General features: G+C 28.8%; 1 protein-coding gene and 1 pseudogene across 1 annotated transcript; both read right to left on the bottom strand.

Annotated features, from left to right (window-relative positions):
- Window positions 1–1,702: 1,702 nt before the first annotated feature.
- On the bottom strand, window positions 1,703–4,853 carry LOC137835773 (endo-1,3;1,4-beta-D-glucanase-like). The gene is made up of 7 exons (XM_068644428.1): window positions 4,641–4,853; window positions 3,451–3,472; window positions 3,093–3,219; window positions 2,891–2,981; window positions 2,684–2,773; window positions 2,207–2,307; window positions 1,703–1,972 (listed from the first exon to the last, which is right to left on the bottom strand). Exons 1-7 carry the CDS (start codon window positions 4,786–4,788, stop codon window positions 1,811–1,813), a joined length of 741 nt encoding a protein of 246 aa, XP_068500529.1. The 5' UTR covers window positions 4,789–4,853; the 3' UTR covers window positions 1,703–1,810.
- A 1,451-nt stretch (window positions 4,854–6,304) lies between these two features.
- On the bottom strand, window positions 6,305–9,287 carry LOC137835772 (isoflavonoid 7-O-beta-apiosyl-glucoside beta-glycosidase-like; annotated as a pseudogene).
- Between the last annotated feature and the right edge of the window lie 5,806 nt (window positions 9,288–15,093).

Below are 15,093 nucleotides of genomic sequence, written 5' to 3' on the forward strand. Positions count from 1 at the left end.
AGGTCAGTTAAAGTTCATAGGAAATAAGTTTTTGTTTAGAGGTTAGAAGATTAAATTCTCATACTTGTATAAAAGTTAAGATATCCCTGAAATACCTCTTATTTATTCATTTGTTTTTCGCTTAAAAAAAATCTTCTAAATAAAGGATAATTAAGGTTTGTAACAAATGGTATTAGGTGAATTTTTTTTCTCTTGAATGATTTTCGTGTTTGACTTAAAAATGAATGATATCAAATTGTGATTCAATATACAAATCGTACAGAAGCAGCTAATAATGCCTTTAAAAATATCGTTAACGATAATAAAAAAGTTCAATAGTTTAAATCTTTTTAATTATGAAGAATTTATGATGGATTTTTTTAAAATAATACTTATAAATAAAAAGTATATAATATACGTAAACAATGTGATTTAGAATAATTGTTAATATGTATGGCTAATATCTATGAACAATGTATATAATATGACGGTTTTCTACACACATTTTATGAATTTTTTTAGAGAAGACGTGTTGTTTAATGGATGACAAATTTATAGTTTTTTTTAGAATAGATAGGGACTCCTCAACTGCCTATTTATTAGTCATGGTCCAACCATTATTAGCTCAATCTTATTACAATACGATTCAATGTTAAACTAAATTAAATAAACAATAATATGAAATTTTGAATCACCAAAGAATATACTATATATATTATAATAACTAATAATATTTCTTATAATAAAAAAAATATAATATAAAAAGTAGCATAATTTAATAGTTGAAAAATTTAATACTACAAAGGTGGATGTCAAAGAATTATTATTACAAACAAAAATAGGAGAAAACGTGCTACATCTGAATATTTAAATAATAATTTTAGTAATAATTTTTTTTAAAATAAACTATATTTAAAAAACTATGACTTAAAATAATAAAAATATGATCTGAGTATTTTAAATCATATTTAATTAAATTTACATTTAATATATGTAACCGTTATTAAGACATTGTTATTTTAATCATTTTTTAAATCGTGGATATTTTAAATCACTTTTAATTAATTCATTTATAAAATAAATAAAAAAATGTTTTTGGATTCTAAATATAGAATACATTTTGCTTTATTATTATAATAATAATAATAATACTAATAATAATCGTGATAATAATAATAATTTTATGGGACTTAAATTCAGTTCTATCTAGTAATGCAACATTTAAGAAATTGTTGTTTTTGAGTAATGTCCCTCGAAAAAATGTCTTCTCATGAGCTCATGCTATCATTTTGAAATATTCCTTTCACCTTATTATGAGTATGAGTATGCATATATGTCTTTACCCCTTTATTTATCCACTAAAATAATCAACTTTATGTTCCGAAGATGAAAATTTTGTCCATATTAACAAGGAGTAACTAGAATATAATTAAAAAATGGTAACAAAATGAACAAAAGAATGATAAAAAAACCCATAAAGAATAAAACTGGCATAAGAAAAATAACCTGCCAAAGTTTAATCTTTATTAACATTTGAATGGGGATAGCATTCTATCTGATCAACAAAAGGTCGTTGTTAACCTATATTGATTTTGCTGATAAACAAAAATTGAGTTTGAGAATATTCATTTAGTTATTGTTTAACAAATATACACCTTGTTAGGTAAATTGGTTTTTGTCAAATTTTAGGTGGAAAAAGGAAAATTTTTGGTAGTTCATAATCTGTCACACTCTTAACATATATTCTGATAATTTATTATTTTTTTTCACCAAACATGGAATTAGTAACATTGTCCATCCTCCAAGCATGACACAGTGATACAATAAAAAATCAGAAAACAAGATTTCTCACTTTCTTAAGATGTTTATGAAACCATTTTATCATGATTTTGTGAGCCTTCCCTGCAGCCTTTGCAGCCTTTGGATTTTTAGGATCGTATCTCAAAGCCCAACCATGTGAGACGTTAGGAAATACTTTTACATAACTATCAATCTGCACAAAACAAAAGTTGGTGCACAAGTTATAAACTACACGAGAGATTAGACAAAATGTGCCCGTCAATGACCATAAAAAGATACTTTGGAAAGCTAAGAATCGTTAACTTAATTGCCAAATTCATTTGGCCTGACTCAAATTTTACTTGTTCAATGTAAAAGCTAGCCAAGTTTGTCTAACTAGAAAAAGACAACAATGAATTGCAACAAAAGAAGATAACATTCATGATACCTCAGGTTTAGCTTTCAGGACTTGCTTAAATTGTTTTAAAAGTGTTGGAGGAGAGAGTGAGTCATGCTGAGCTCCAAGAATAGCAATTGGAACATTAACACCTGAAAAGATCAATAATTAATTGTTCAAAAATACAAAATCTCAATCACTGCTTTAAGATTTGTATCTTTACTCAACCATTACAAAATATAAACAGCAAGAAAGGAGATTCACAAAAAAAAAAAATGCAAACACTTATCTCAGACATTACAAGTTTTTACCATCTTACAAATAAAAATAACATTAATGATTCTGAATTAACGTTTTAATCATTCACAAAGTGGGGTGCGAGAGTTGGGAGAAGGAGTTTCCTGGTCTTGCATCAAAACATGTTTAGTTGAAGTAAAACTTTTCTTTAAGAAGGTACTACTTGATGTTGGGAACGGTATACAGAGATTATGCAAATTAAGAAAAATCTAAGATATTGAGAATTCATACCACGGATGTCATCCACAGTTATATATGATGGATGTAACAGCACAGAAGCTTGGACAAGTTTAGCTTTTCCAAGGTTGGTAACGATCTTAGCTGAGAGCAAGAGAAAAAAACACAGTACATTGTGAATTATTCCAAAGGTGACCAGAAATTGAAAAATTACACACAGAAGAGGAAATAAAGAACACCAATTCAGTGAAAGTCACTCACCGCCCCAACAAAAACCAGCAACTCCAACAGCAGAAACACCTTTTCTTTTTAAGGCTTCAATAATAGGTTTTGCTTCTTCAAAATCTTTTCCCTACAAATATAATAATATGCAATGTAAGCATCTCACAAAATGAAGTAACAATTTGCATACATGTGAATCCTCTGTCAAAATCAGAACAAGCAAGTATAATTAAGAATTAACCGGTTCATGATCTTTTAACCAAACAGCGGTTGGCCTTGTCAAATTCTTAGGATCATAAGGGTCATCATGCAAGAAGTCAGGAACCAGGACATAATACCCAGTAGCTGCAACCTTGTCTGCAATTTTCCTTCACAATACATAACAGATAATATTGATCATCAAAGAACACATTACATTAAATGCTTGCATGATTCGTCATTTGGAAGTGAAAAAGAAAAATGAAATATAGCATGCGTTACGAAATCACTCTGAACTCTGTACTACTCGAAATATAAATGTACTTAACAGGGTACAGAGTGAGAGAGAATAAACAGATACAACAAAATTTAGTAAATTAGATGTAGAAAGTAAACCATACCTTAAAAGTGGAGCTTTAAATCCTGCATAATAAATTGAGCATGTCAAGTTTTGTTTCAAGAGAGGGAAAGGCGCAAGAAAAGAGAAGTTAAGGCAAAAACAAAAGAATAAACATAAATATTAAACATAAAAAATAATATTATTTTTATTTGAAAATGAAAAGAAATACACGATTTTTTTATGTAATTAATTACACATAGCAAATTAATCAATCATATATATAAATATTATATTATATTTATATATAGTTTACAGTTTTGATGAATAATTATATTTATACATAAAATTAACTAATTTAAATTGTAATATCAAGTAAGCTAATTTATTTTAATATCTTATTATTTTAAAATATCACCTTTTTATATATTAAAATGTTATAATAATTTTTTATTTTAAAATTAATTTTCAAAAAGTTTTCTTTTTAAATAAATTATTTTAAAAACATATTTTATAAATTATTTTTGAATATATTAATATGCAACTAAATTTATTTAATTCTAGTGTCAAAGATTGATTTAGAGTGATTTAATAGGAAAATGAATGTAAAGATTGATTTAGAGTGATTTAAAAAGGAAAATGAATGTATATAAAGTGAGTTAGTTTAATTTAATGGAAAAAAATAGTGAATTTAAGTAGAATATTTATTGATGTGAATGACTAATTTGACTGAATTAATGAATTTGTTTTATACGAATGATTAATTTGATTGAATTAATGAATGTCTTTGTGAGTTTTTTTTTATTTTTTTATGTAAAGTCAATTGTTATGGAAATATTTTTTTCGAAAAAATAATTAAGAAAATAAAAATAAATTGTTTCTTACAAATAATTATTAATACAAAAATATTATTTATTTATCGACAATAATAATTTATAAAGAACATAAAAAACCTCAAATAAAAAAAGGGGACAAAATAGTCATTTATGCAATATACCCAAAAATCCTTTACTTTCTCTCCATCCTATCCATAACTTCGCTCAATTCCAGTAATCTACTGAAATCACCTATTCGGAAAATCCAAAATCATCACAAACACAGTGAAATGCTTCTTCGTAAACAGTAAATTAAGCATACGAAAGAGATCGTTAGTGACGGCAAAACCAGAAAGAAAGAAAGCAGATATAGATGGAACTGAATTATTCAGACACAGAAAGAGTGAAATGAATTGAAGAGAGAAAGTTAGTTGAATACCATAAACATCAGAAACAAGAAGAATGGCGAAGATGGCGAGAGGAGAACCGGTGACGTAGGAGTTAACACCACCGATGTTGATAACATGGCCGAAACCGCTTGAAGCGTTGAGGATAGGAGCGTTTGAATAACACTCGCCTCCTACCATTTCTCTCTCTCTCTTTTTCTCCTTCTCTTCTGTTATGCTATTCCCAATACTTGTATTTATAGTTACCACCTTTCTCTTTGGCCCTTCTCCACGTTTTCTATAAGCCCTTCATCAAATCAAATTAAAATTCAAATTGGCCTCTCAAAGGAAAAGTGTAGTCAATTATGACTTTTTTTTTAAAATTAAAATAAATTATCCCTTTTTTAATATTATATTTTTCCATAAAGTTGAAAAATAATTTTTCTCTTTATTACCACTTTAAATAAATAATATTTAATCTTAATCACGTTTTTGTCTGTGTCCATATATGGTAGTGTGTATTATTGAGAGGATCACAAGGGCGATATTACTCATGTACCCTTATGAAAAGTTAATACTTATGTGTGGAATTTGTGTGGGCCAACCATTCAACCCATACTAAACATATATTATTTTAAAAAAAGGCAAATTCTCCCACCATCATACCTTCATCTTGCACTCATAACTCATAAAGTCGGTTTTAATCTTCCTAATTTTTTCTAAATATTATCTTATATTTTTTAAAGTCGATTTTAACATTTTTAAAAATTTTAAATAATCTTAGATGAAGTATAAACTTATTTTTTAAAATAATTTTAGCTCCTTTCCAACTGCAATACTTTCATTATTCTATGTGCACAACGTTTAAGATAGCATTTTTATTGTTGATAAAGAGAGAGAACAATTTTATCATTTAAACATGAGAGCGTTGTGAGAATATTCGTTATACTTAACGTGTGTGAAATTTTTATTTTTTTTAGGTTTGTACTTCATTTTTGTACTTTGCTTATTTTTTTTCTTTTGGATTGTTTAATATGAATTTAAACTAGGGAACAAGGAGAGCGTGCATTTGGGAGTTGAAAATTTACATTATAAATTAAGTAAAAGTTAAAATTCAATATACATTACAATCATTATTCATGTTAGTTATTGAGAAGAGATTATTAACATTAGAAAATATCTCGAAAAAGAAGACATCACACTCTCTACCATAATCAGAAGAATATTGTTAGAAAAAAGATATAAAGTTACATGAAGAAGATATAGAGGAAGAATTTGCTAAAAACAAATAATAAAATGTAATAAGTAACAAAAGACATTAGTTTTTATGTCGTATAAGTATATATTAAATATGAGACTAAGATAATAATATGTAGTTTGTGTGTTATAATATAAAAAAAAAAAACTATATAGTTTGAGAAAAATCATGCAATATAATTTCTTGACTTTAATAAAAAAATTATGCGGTTTTCTATTTTACCTTTTTTATTTGTATATTAAAGTAAATGCATGTATTTAATCTAATTAAAAATTAGGTGAAAAATAAGAGTATAAAAAATTAAAATGTAACCAATGCTATTTTACCACAGGAAATAGGAAATATTAAATAAGCATTAAATCAATAAAAAAATAATAAACACATATTGAAGATTATTAAATAAGTTCCATTACATCAAAGATACTTTCTAACATCTAATAATAATCATAATGTGTTATAGGGAAAATGATGCTAGACTCCCATAAGTCTAATTCTTTCGAAGAAAAGCTTTGAACCATTTTGCATATTGTTTGGCATGTTGCTTCAAACCATTTTTGTAATCCACAAAGTTTAGTCCAAACCGTACATTATAACCATCTTTCCATTCAAAATTGTCCAACAACGACCATGCAAAATATCCATTTACTCGTACGGCATCCCTTATAAAGTCAACAAAATAAATTTATATTAGATTTAAAAAGCAAATAAATATTAATATGTGAAAAATAATGCATTACCTGATTGCTGAGAGTAGATAATAAAGATGACGATAATGATAGTCAATTCTATAAGTATCTTGAAGCATTTCTTTTACAGATAATGTTGGATCAACGCTAATATCACCCATGCCTATAAATAAAAAGTAATATACATTAATATGTTAGAAGACAAATTACAAATAAAGGTACAAACTTGACATTACAATTCTATATTTTGAAGACAATAAAAATGAAACTTGGTATAATTACCATTTTCTGTTATGTAGATCAAAGGATTGTTGTACTTTGTACTTGTATAAAGCAATAATTTTCTAATTCCTTTGGGGTAGATAAATAACCAACTTGGACCAAACTGCAAGTGTAATCACAAGTTAGTTATAGAAAAACAAATAACTAATAACGACATGTATATATAGTTTGACATGACCACATATATACCTGTGGACCAATAGGAATCCCATCACGAACAGTTGGCCAATGGAAACAAGCAAAATGTGATTTTCACAAATTCAACATTTATAACTTAAATAATTGATAAATAAGAGGTTTCCTTACTTAATGCATGGACATTAGAATCTGTAGTATAACTTGGTTTGTTGGATTTGGATGTATTGGTAGCATAGTTAGTGGTGTAATAGTTTAGGCCAAGAAAATCCATTGAACCAGCAAGAAGTTTTACTTCTCTTTTAGAGAACTTTGGCAATCGTTTACCAACTAGGGAACGCATGGTCTTTGGATACTTTCCTGATGTCAATGGTTCCATGTACCTATAATTATTTTACATATAAAAATATCAAATTTGAGAACAATTGCATACAAAAGACATAAAACAACTGCATATATTCTCTTCAATAATGCGTGTTGTCATGACGATATTCTCATATAAATTTAATTACTTACCATCCAAATGAGAAGTCAAGTGATCGTTCAGAAGCTTCTTATCTGCTTGGCTATTTGAATATGGTTCAACCCAATTAGAATTAAGTGTTATGCCAATTATTCCTTTCTGAGTATTCTGCATAAAGTGTTTTTGAATGTTAAATAAGCAAAAGAGTTATACTATAGTACTTGAACTTTCACAACAATGTGGAAATCTAATAAAATGTGAAGATTTAAAAGTCTCTCATGAAGGCTAAAAAACCTTAAACTTTTTCTTGTACACATTTACGGCAGCTGCATGAGCAAGTAGTTGATAATGTGACACTATATAAGGTTCTGTTCCTGAGTCACCACCAAGACAAGTTGAATCTAGCCATTTAGAGCATCGACCTGGTGCAAAACTCCCAACTGCATAACCAGTACTACTGTAGGTCAATGGCTCGTTTAGAGTAATCCAATGTTTTACTCGGTCTCCAAAGTATTTGAAACAAACTTCTGCGTAGTTTCGAAAATCACCTCTGAAAATCAAGAAGCAACAAAAATCATAAATTTAAATTGATAATTAGTAAAAAATTTAGTATATTAAAAATAATTATATCCCTTAATGCATCTATTGAAGTGTATAATCTTATATATCTTTCGAGAGTCTTTATCCATAGAAAATTGAACAAACTATTTAAAAAATCGTTTTGTAGCACAATAACAAATCTTCCTTTACCATATTTTGAATAGAAAATAAATTTTATATAACTTACACAACGCGACGACTTAAAAAACCTCCGTATTCATCTTCCAGAGCTCGGGAAAGATCCCAATGAAAAAGTGTGACATATGGTGTTAGATCTGCAATATTAATATTTCACACATAACTATTGTTATTGTCACTTCCTATAAAATATAAACTTTAATTAAGAAAAAACAAGAGAGTAAAGCATGAATGTTGACCGTTAGCTAGCAAATTATTGATGAGGTTGTTGTAATATTTGATTCCTTCTGGGTTTATGCCTCCACTAAGCTTTCCATCTATATATGAACAAGTTTTTTTTTTTTTTTTTTTATAAAAAAAGAAGATTGAAATAGGTAAAGTGAAATATCCAATTACAATTATTACAAAAAAAATCTCACTTGGTAGGACTCTTGACCAAGAGATGGAGAATCTGTATGCATCCAGATTCATATTTTTCATTATCTGAATATCTTCCTGTTATGTAAATTGAAAACAACATCCAAAAAATAATTAATTACATTGAAGGAGATAAATAATTTGTTTCTTCATTGATCATCACTAGAAATTTGGACTTTACCTTGTAGCGATGATATTGGTCAACTGCTACATCTCCATTACTCCCATTATTTATCCTATCTGCAAGTTATCACACATTTATAATCATACTATTGTGAACTATTTTTATGTTTAGAAAGTATAACACAATTTATATGATATTATGAGAGATTGAAACACAAAAAACAAAACCTGGATATTTGTGGGTGTATGCATCCCATATACTTGGTTTTCTTCCACCTTCATTTGCTGCACCTTCGTACTATTCGTACAAGTGATGAAGAAACATAAGAAAATGGTGAAATGTGAAGGGTTTTGCGATGAGAATAAGAAAAGCATTTACCTGGTAAGCAGCAGATGCAGTACCGAAAACGAAGTCTTTGGGAAAACTGTTTCGATTGAGAGAAAGAACTTCGACAACAGATGACTGTTGTTGTGCAACACTAATTGATGAAAATGTGGTAATGAGAGAGAAGAACACCAAAAGAATAAATCCATCACGTGTCATCTTCATGATGTACACACCAAACCCGTTGAGAGAGATTGATGATGAAAGATCCACCTTTAAGAATTCTTGAATGTAGATCAATATTAGATGAAAAAATTGAATGAATGCTTAGACAAGAGATTAATGTGTATTTATAACCTTTGTATGTCATGATATAAAGATTTAGATAAAAAAAAGATATTTAGTTGTAACTATATATATTATTTTTGATATTTTATTTATATATATTTAGATATTAGATAAGTATAATTTTGTTAACAATTATAATCATATCTTTGGAAGTTTTTTTAACATTGAATGAATACTTAAATAAGAATTTAATGTGTATTTATAAACTTTTTAAGTCCCGAAATAACAAAAAGATATTTAGTTGTAACTGAATATTGTTTTTCATATTTTATTTATATATATTCAGATATTAGATAAGTATCATTTTATTATTAACTATATTGAATTATAATCATATCTTGAAAACATTAAATTTTGTAGTAAGCAACTATTATAAATGTTCTTAATTTTAAATAAAACAATTCAAGGGTAATGTATGTAAAATACAAAGAAATTGCCAGTATTTCTATATATGATATATATTGATGGAATTAATGAGGTTTTTCGTGTCTGTGTTTTTTTTTTCGGTTTTATTTTATACGGGTTTGAAGCTTTTAATTGAATTCATTCTTTTACGATAAAAAAACACAAATAATAGTGGTTTGTGTTTTTTAACTAAATAATTTATTATTTTTCAGACAATATTATTTTAAATATGAAATAAATTATATTGAAAAATATCTATACTGTGTGTTCAAGTTTTTCGATTGAATGGAATTAGCCACAAATATCATATTAATAATGATGATAAATTAATCATAATTTCCAAAAAAATATATAATAATTAACAAATTTAGAATGAAATAGTTGACATCTTTTGAGATTTTACTTTTGTTTTGTAAGTATTTAATGTTCTTTTAAGAAGAAAGATATTTAGAGATTCGATAATTTTAATGATCTTTTTTTAAATTGATGATTTTTGTCTCATGTGTGCAAACTTGTATATAAGTCTAACTATTATTCATTTTTATTTTTTTAACTAATTAATAAAAATTCTTGAAATCATCTTTCTCTTATTGATTAACTCAACATATGTAATTCAATTTTTCCACACAAATTAATATTTTATAGTTTCTTTATTACTATTTTAGAAATTAAATCACAAACTAATGATTCTTCTAAAAAAACCACGCATGAATAATATTTATTTTGTAAATTGTAAATTAAAATAAATAATTTTTAAATAAATTTAACATGTTATAATGGGTCACGAGTTAATCATAATATAAAAATTTATATGATTATTAAGATATTTTAAAAAAAAATAATTGAAATTCTTAAGAGATTTTTGTTTTTTTTTTGTGTGTGAATATTTAAAGTTTTTTTTTTAAAATAATACATTGTAAAATAAATATTTTAATTTGACTATTATTATAAATCTTTATCCTATCTTAAAATAAAAACATTTCTCACTCTCACGTTTTGAAATTTAAATTATGGAATCACATTAGCATAAACTCTATTTCTTTGTTTGTATATTAATATCTCATTATAATAAAAAAAATAAGTTTTAAATGTTATCAAATTATATTAAACATGTATTATAATTATTATTTTTAATTGTAGATAGACTCAATCAATGATTTACAATCTGGCCGTTAAATCATTGTCTTAACTATTATATTAAAATTTATTAAGAATTTTATTTTAATAAAAATATATAAATAAGTTTCAAACCAATATCACAATCTTACCAGAGATGAAACATCTCTATGTCCCATCATGTAACTTTTATTATTATTATTATTATTATTATTATTATTATATTATTATTATTATTATTATATTATGTTTAATATTTGATTATTATGTAAAATTGTTTGTAAACTAAATATAATTAAATATTTTTATTTATTATTTTATCAAATTCATATATTTACAATTATAAATTTAGATTTTATTTACGGTCTATTTTTTTAATATATTTTGTCATGCTATGTTTCCTTTTTTATTTATAATAAATAGTAAATTATTAGTTATACTTAAGTTTATACCAATTCATTAGTATATCTTAGATGCTTTGGATTGTAATACGTTTTTATTATTTGTTACGAATGTACAAAACTTGAAGAAACTACTGAGTTAATAAAACTAGTAGTTGACCTGTTAGTGAGAAGTAATTAACTTTAAATAATAATTATTGTAAAACTGTTCCTACAAAACTTGGAATTTTCTAAAAATTGGACATAATTTTTATGATCAAGGTGAATCAACTTAAATTTTATTTTATTTTTTTGAGAAAAATATCGTCATCATAATTTATTATGGAAAATTACAGAAAAAAACAAATAAATATAAATATATGAAGAAAAAAATTGAAAGTTTTTTATTTGGGTCAAGGATTAACCTTGTTCCAACGTTTCCTTTGATAATGAAAATCTGGGTCCACTTAGTTTTAAAAAAGCAAAAACAAAAGAATAAACATAAATATTAAAAATAAAAAAATAATATTATTTTTATTTGAAAATGCAAAGAAATACAACGATTTTTTTTATATAATCAATTACACATAGCAAATTAATAATCATATATATAAATATTATATTATATTTATATATAGTTTACAGTTTTGATGAATAATTATATTTATATATAAAATTAACTAATTTAAATTGTAATATCAAGTAAACTAATTTATTTTAATATCTTATTATTTTAAAATATCACCTTTTTATATATTAAATATTATAATAATTTTTATTTAAAATTAATTTTCAAATTTTTTTGTTTTTAATTAAATTATTTTAAAAACATATTTTATAAATTATTTTTTGAATATATTAATATACAACTAAATTTAAGATTACTCGCAACTAATTATTTCTAAATACGGTAACGGTTATTTGAACATATTTTGGAACATATGATTTTAAAAAGGCTCGTAGAGTTTACATTAGTGTCATTTTATATATTTTTTTTAGTTTTGTTTGTTATGTATATAGGTTATGTAGTATAAATATATGTTAAATATGAGACTAAGATAATAATATGTAGTTTGTGTGTTATAATATACTTAAAAACTATATAGTTTGAGTTTCATTTAGAAAAATCATGCAATATAATTTCTTGACTTTAATAAAAAACATTATGTGGTTTTATATTTAACCTTTTTTATTTGTATATTAAAGTAAATGCATGTATTTAATCTAATTAAAAAGCAGGCTTGTCATGGTAGTATGTGGTGTCTCTGTGGTGACTTTAATGCTGTGAGAAATCGTAGTGAAAGGAAAAGCATAAGGGATAGGGCGGTTCAGTCAAGGGAGATTGAAGGCTTTAACAACTTCATTGATTCGAATGCTCTTCTTGATCTGCCTGTTGTTGGGAAAATTTTCACCTGGTTCAAAGCAGATGGGTCTGCAAAGAGTAGACTAGACAGAGTGTTAGTCTCGGATGAGTGGTTGGAAGTGTGGCCTATGAGCAAACAATATGTCCAAAAGAGGGAAGTCTCGGATCACTGTGCTATTGTGGTGAAGGCAGTGGATAAGGATTGGGGGCCCAAGCCCTTCCGCTCCATAGATGCGTGGTTTATGGAGAAGGGGTTTAGTAAGATGGTTGAGGATAAGTGGGTGTCTTATGTGACACAAGGGAGTGCGCTCCAGAAGATGAAGGTGAAGCTGAAATGCTTAAAGGGGGATCTGAAAATTTGGAATAGGGATGTGTATGGAAATCTGCATAAAACAAAGGAAGGAATTCTGAAGGAGATAGAGGTCTTGGACTGTAAAGATTGTGTTGAAGACCTTACGGATCCCGACAAGCTGAGGAGGTATGATCTGGTAGGTAAATTAATGCTTACTGATAAGAAGATTGATTCCCTTATCTGTCAAAAAGCTAGAGCATGCTGGTTCAAGAATGGAGACTCGTGCACTAAGTTCTACAACTCGTCCCTGAGATGGAGAAGGCTCAGGAATGAAGTCAAGGGGGTGGAGGTTGGGGGTCAATGGTGTGAGGAACCAAGTACGGTGCGTTTTGAAGCGAAGAGGCTTTTTGAGAATAGATTTAAAGCCACATGAGACTTTGGAGTTAGACTTGACGGGGTGGAGTTTGAGAAGATTACCTCTGATGATAATAAGGGCTTGATTGCTGACTTCACTGTGGAAGAGATAAGGGAGGCGGTTTGGCATTGTGAGGGATCGAAGAGTCCAGGACCAGATGGGTTCAATCTGAACTTTGTAAAGAAATGCTGGGAGTTCATAAAAGAAGACGTTGTGGAGGCGATGGCTCTTTTTCATAAGACAAGAGTGATCCCTAAGGGGTGTAATGCCTCATTTGTAGCTCTTGTTCCCAAAGTGAGGGACCCAACCAGTCTTGAGCAGTATAGACCTATTTCCCTTGTAGGTGCTATGTATAAAATCATTTCAAAGGTGCTAGCAGGAAGGCTGAAGAAAGTGCTCCCAGGCGTTATTGATGAGTGCCAATCGGCTTTTCTCAAGGATAGAGGGATTCTCGATAGTGTTATGATGGCTAATGAGATGCTAGAGGATTTAAGGAGGGGAAAGAAGTCAGGGTTGTGCCTAAAGGTAGACTTCGAGAAAGCTTATGACTCTGTCAGATGCGAGTTCCTCTTTTATATGATGAATAGATTGGGGTTTCATGGGAAGTGGATTAAGTGGATCCAAGGTTGCCTTGAGAGTGCAACTATTTCTGTGCTTGTGAATGGGAGCCCCACAGAGGAATTCAAGCCGACCAGGGGGCTTAGACAGGGGGATCCCCTAGCCCCATTCTTGTTTATTGTGGTTGCTGAAGGTCTTGCTGGGTTAGTTAGGAAAGCGCAGAAGGTTAACCTCCTCTCTGGCTTAAGAATCGGTAGGAATGAGGTTGAGTTGGGTGTGCTCCAGTTCGCTGATGATACCCTGTTCTTATGTCAGGATATATTTTCAAATGTGGTGACCCTAAAGGCCATTCTCAGGGGATTTGAGCTAGCTTCTGGACTGAAGATTAACTTCCATAAGTCAAAGCTAGCAGGTATAAATGTTCAAAGAGGGAACATGGTCTGCTATATAAAGACGCTAAATTGCGATCAGATGGGTGTACCCTTTAGCTATTTGGGTCTTGAGGTGGGGGGTAACCCGAGGAAGAAAAAGTTTTGGGACCCTGTCATGAACAAACTGAAATCCAGGCTTAGTGTGTGGAAAGGGAGGTTCCTGTCGTTGGCGGGTAGATTATGCTTAGTCAAATCTGTCTTGTCTGCCCTACCGCTATATTACCTGTCTCTCTATAAAGCACCGGAGGAGGTGTGCAAGGGCATAACAAGCATCCAAAGGAGGTTTTTGTGGGGATGGGGCAAGGAGAGGAGGCCGATCTCTTGGATCAGCTGGAAGGACCTATGTAAGAAGAGAGAGGAAGGTGGGTTGGGGATCAGAGACATCAGAAAGTTCAATTTCGCCTTGCTAGTAAAGTGGAAGTGGCGGTGTATATCAGAAGAGCGAGGGAGGTGGAAGGAGATGTTGGACTCCAAGTATGGACTGGGAAATAATAGCGTTCAGCTTCGGGAGAAATACAAATCATGGTGGTGGAGAGACTTGGTGAAGGTATGTAAGGAAGGGCGAGGAGAAGGGTGGTTCCAAGATCATGTTGAGTGGAAATTAGGGGGGGCGACAAAATCAGGTTCTGGGAGGACGTGTGGGTTGGGAACTCGAATCTCAAAACCCTCTTCCCAAGGTTATTCTCTATCTCTATGAGCCAAGGCCAGAAGGTGGAGGAGGTTGGAGTGTGGGTAGGTTCGACATGGCAGTGGTCTTTAAGTTGGAGAAGA

The sequence above is a fragment of the Phaseolus vulgaris genome, chromosome 5 (genome assembly GCF_000499845.2).
Source record: "Phaseolus vulgaris cultivar G19833 chromosome 5, P. vulgaris v2.0, whole genome shotgun sequence".
Classification (NCBI taxonomy): Eukaryota; Viridiplantae; Streptophyta; class Magnoliopsida; order Fabales; family Fabaceae; genus Phaseolus; species Phaseolus vulgaris.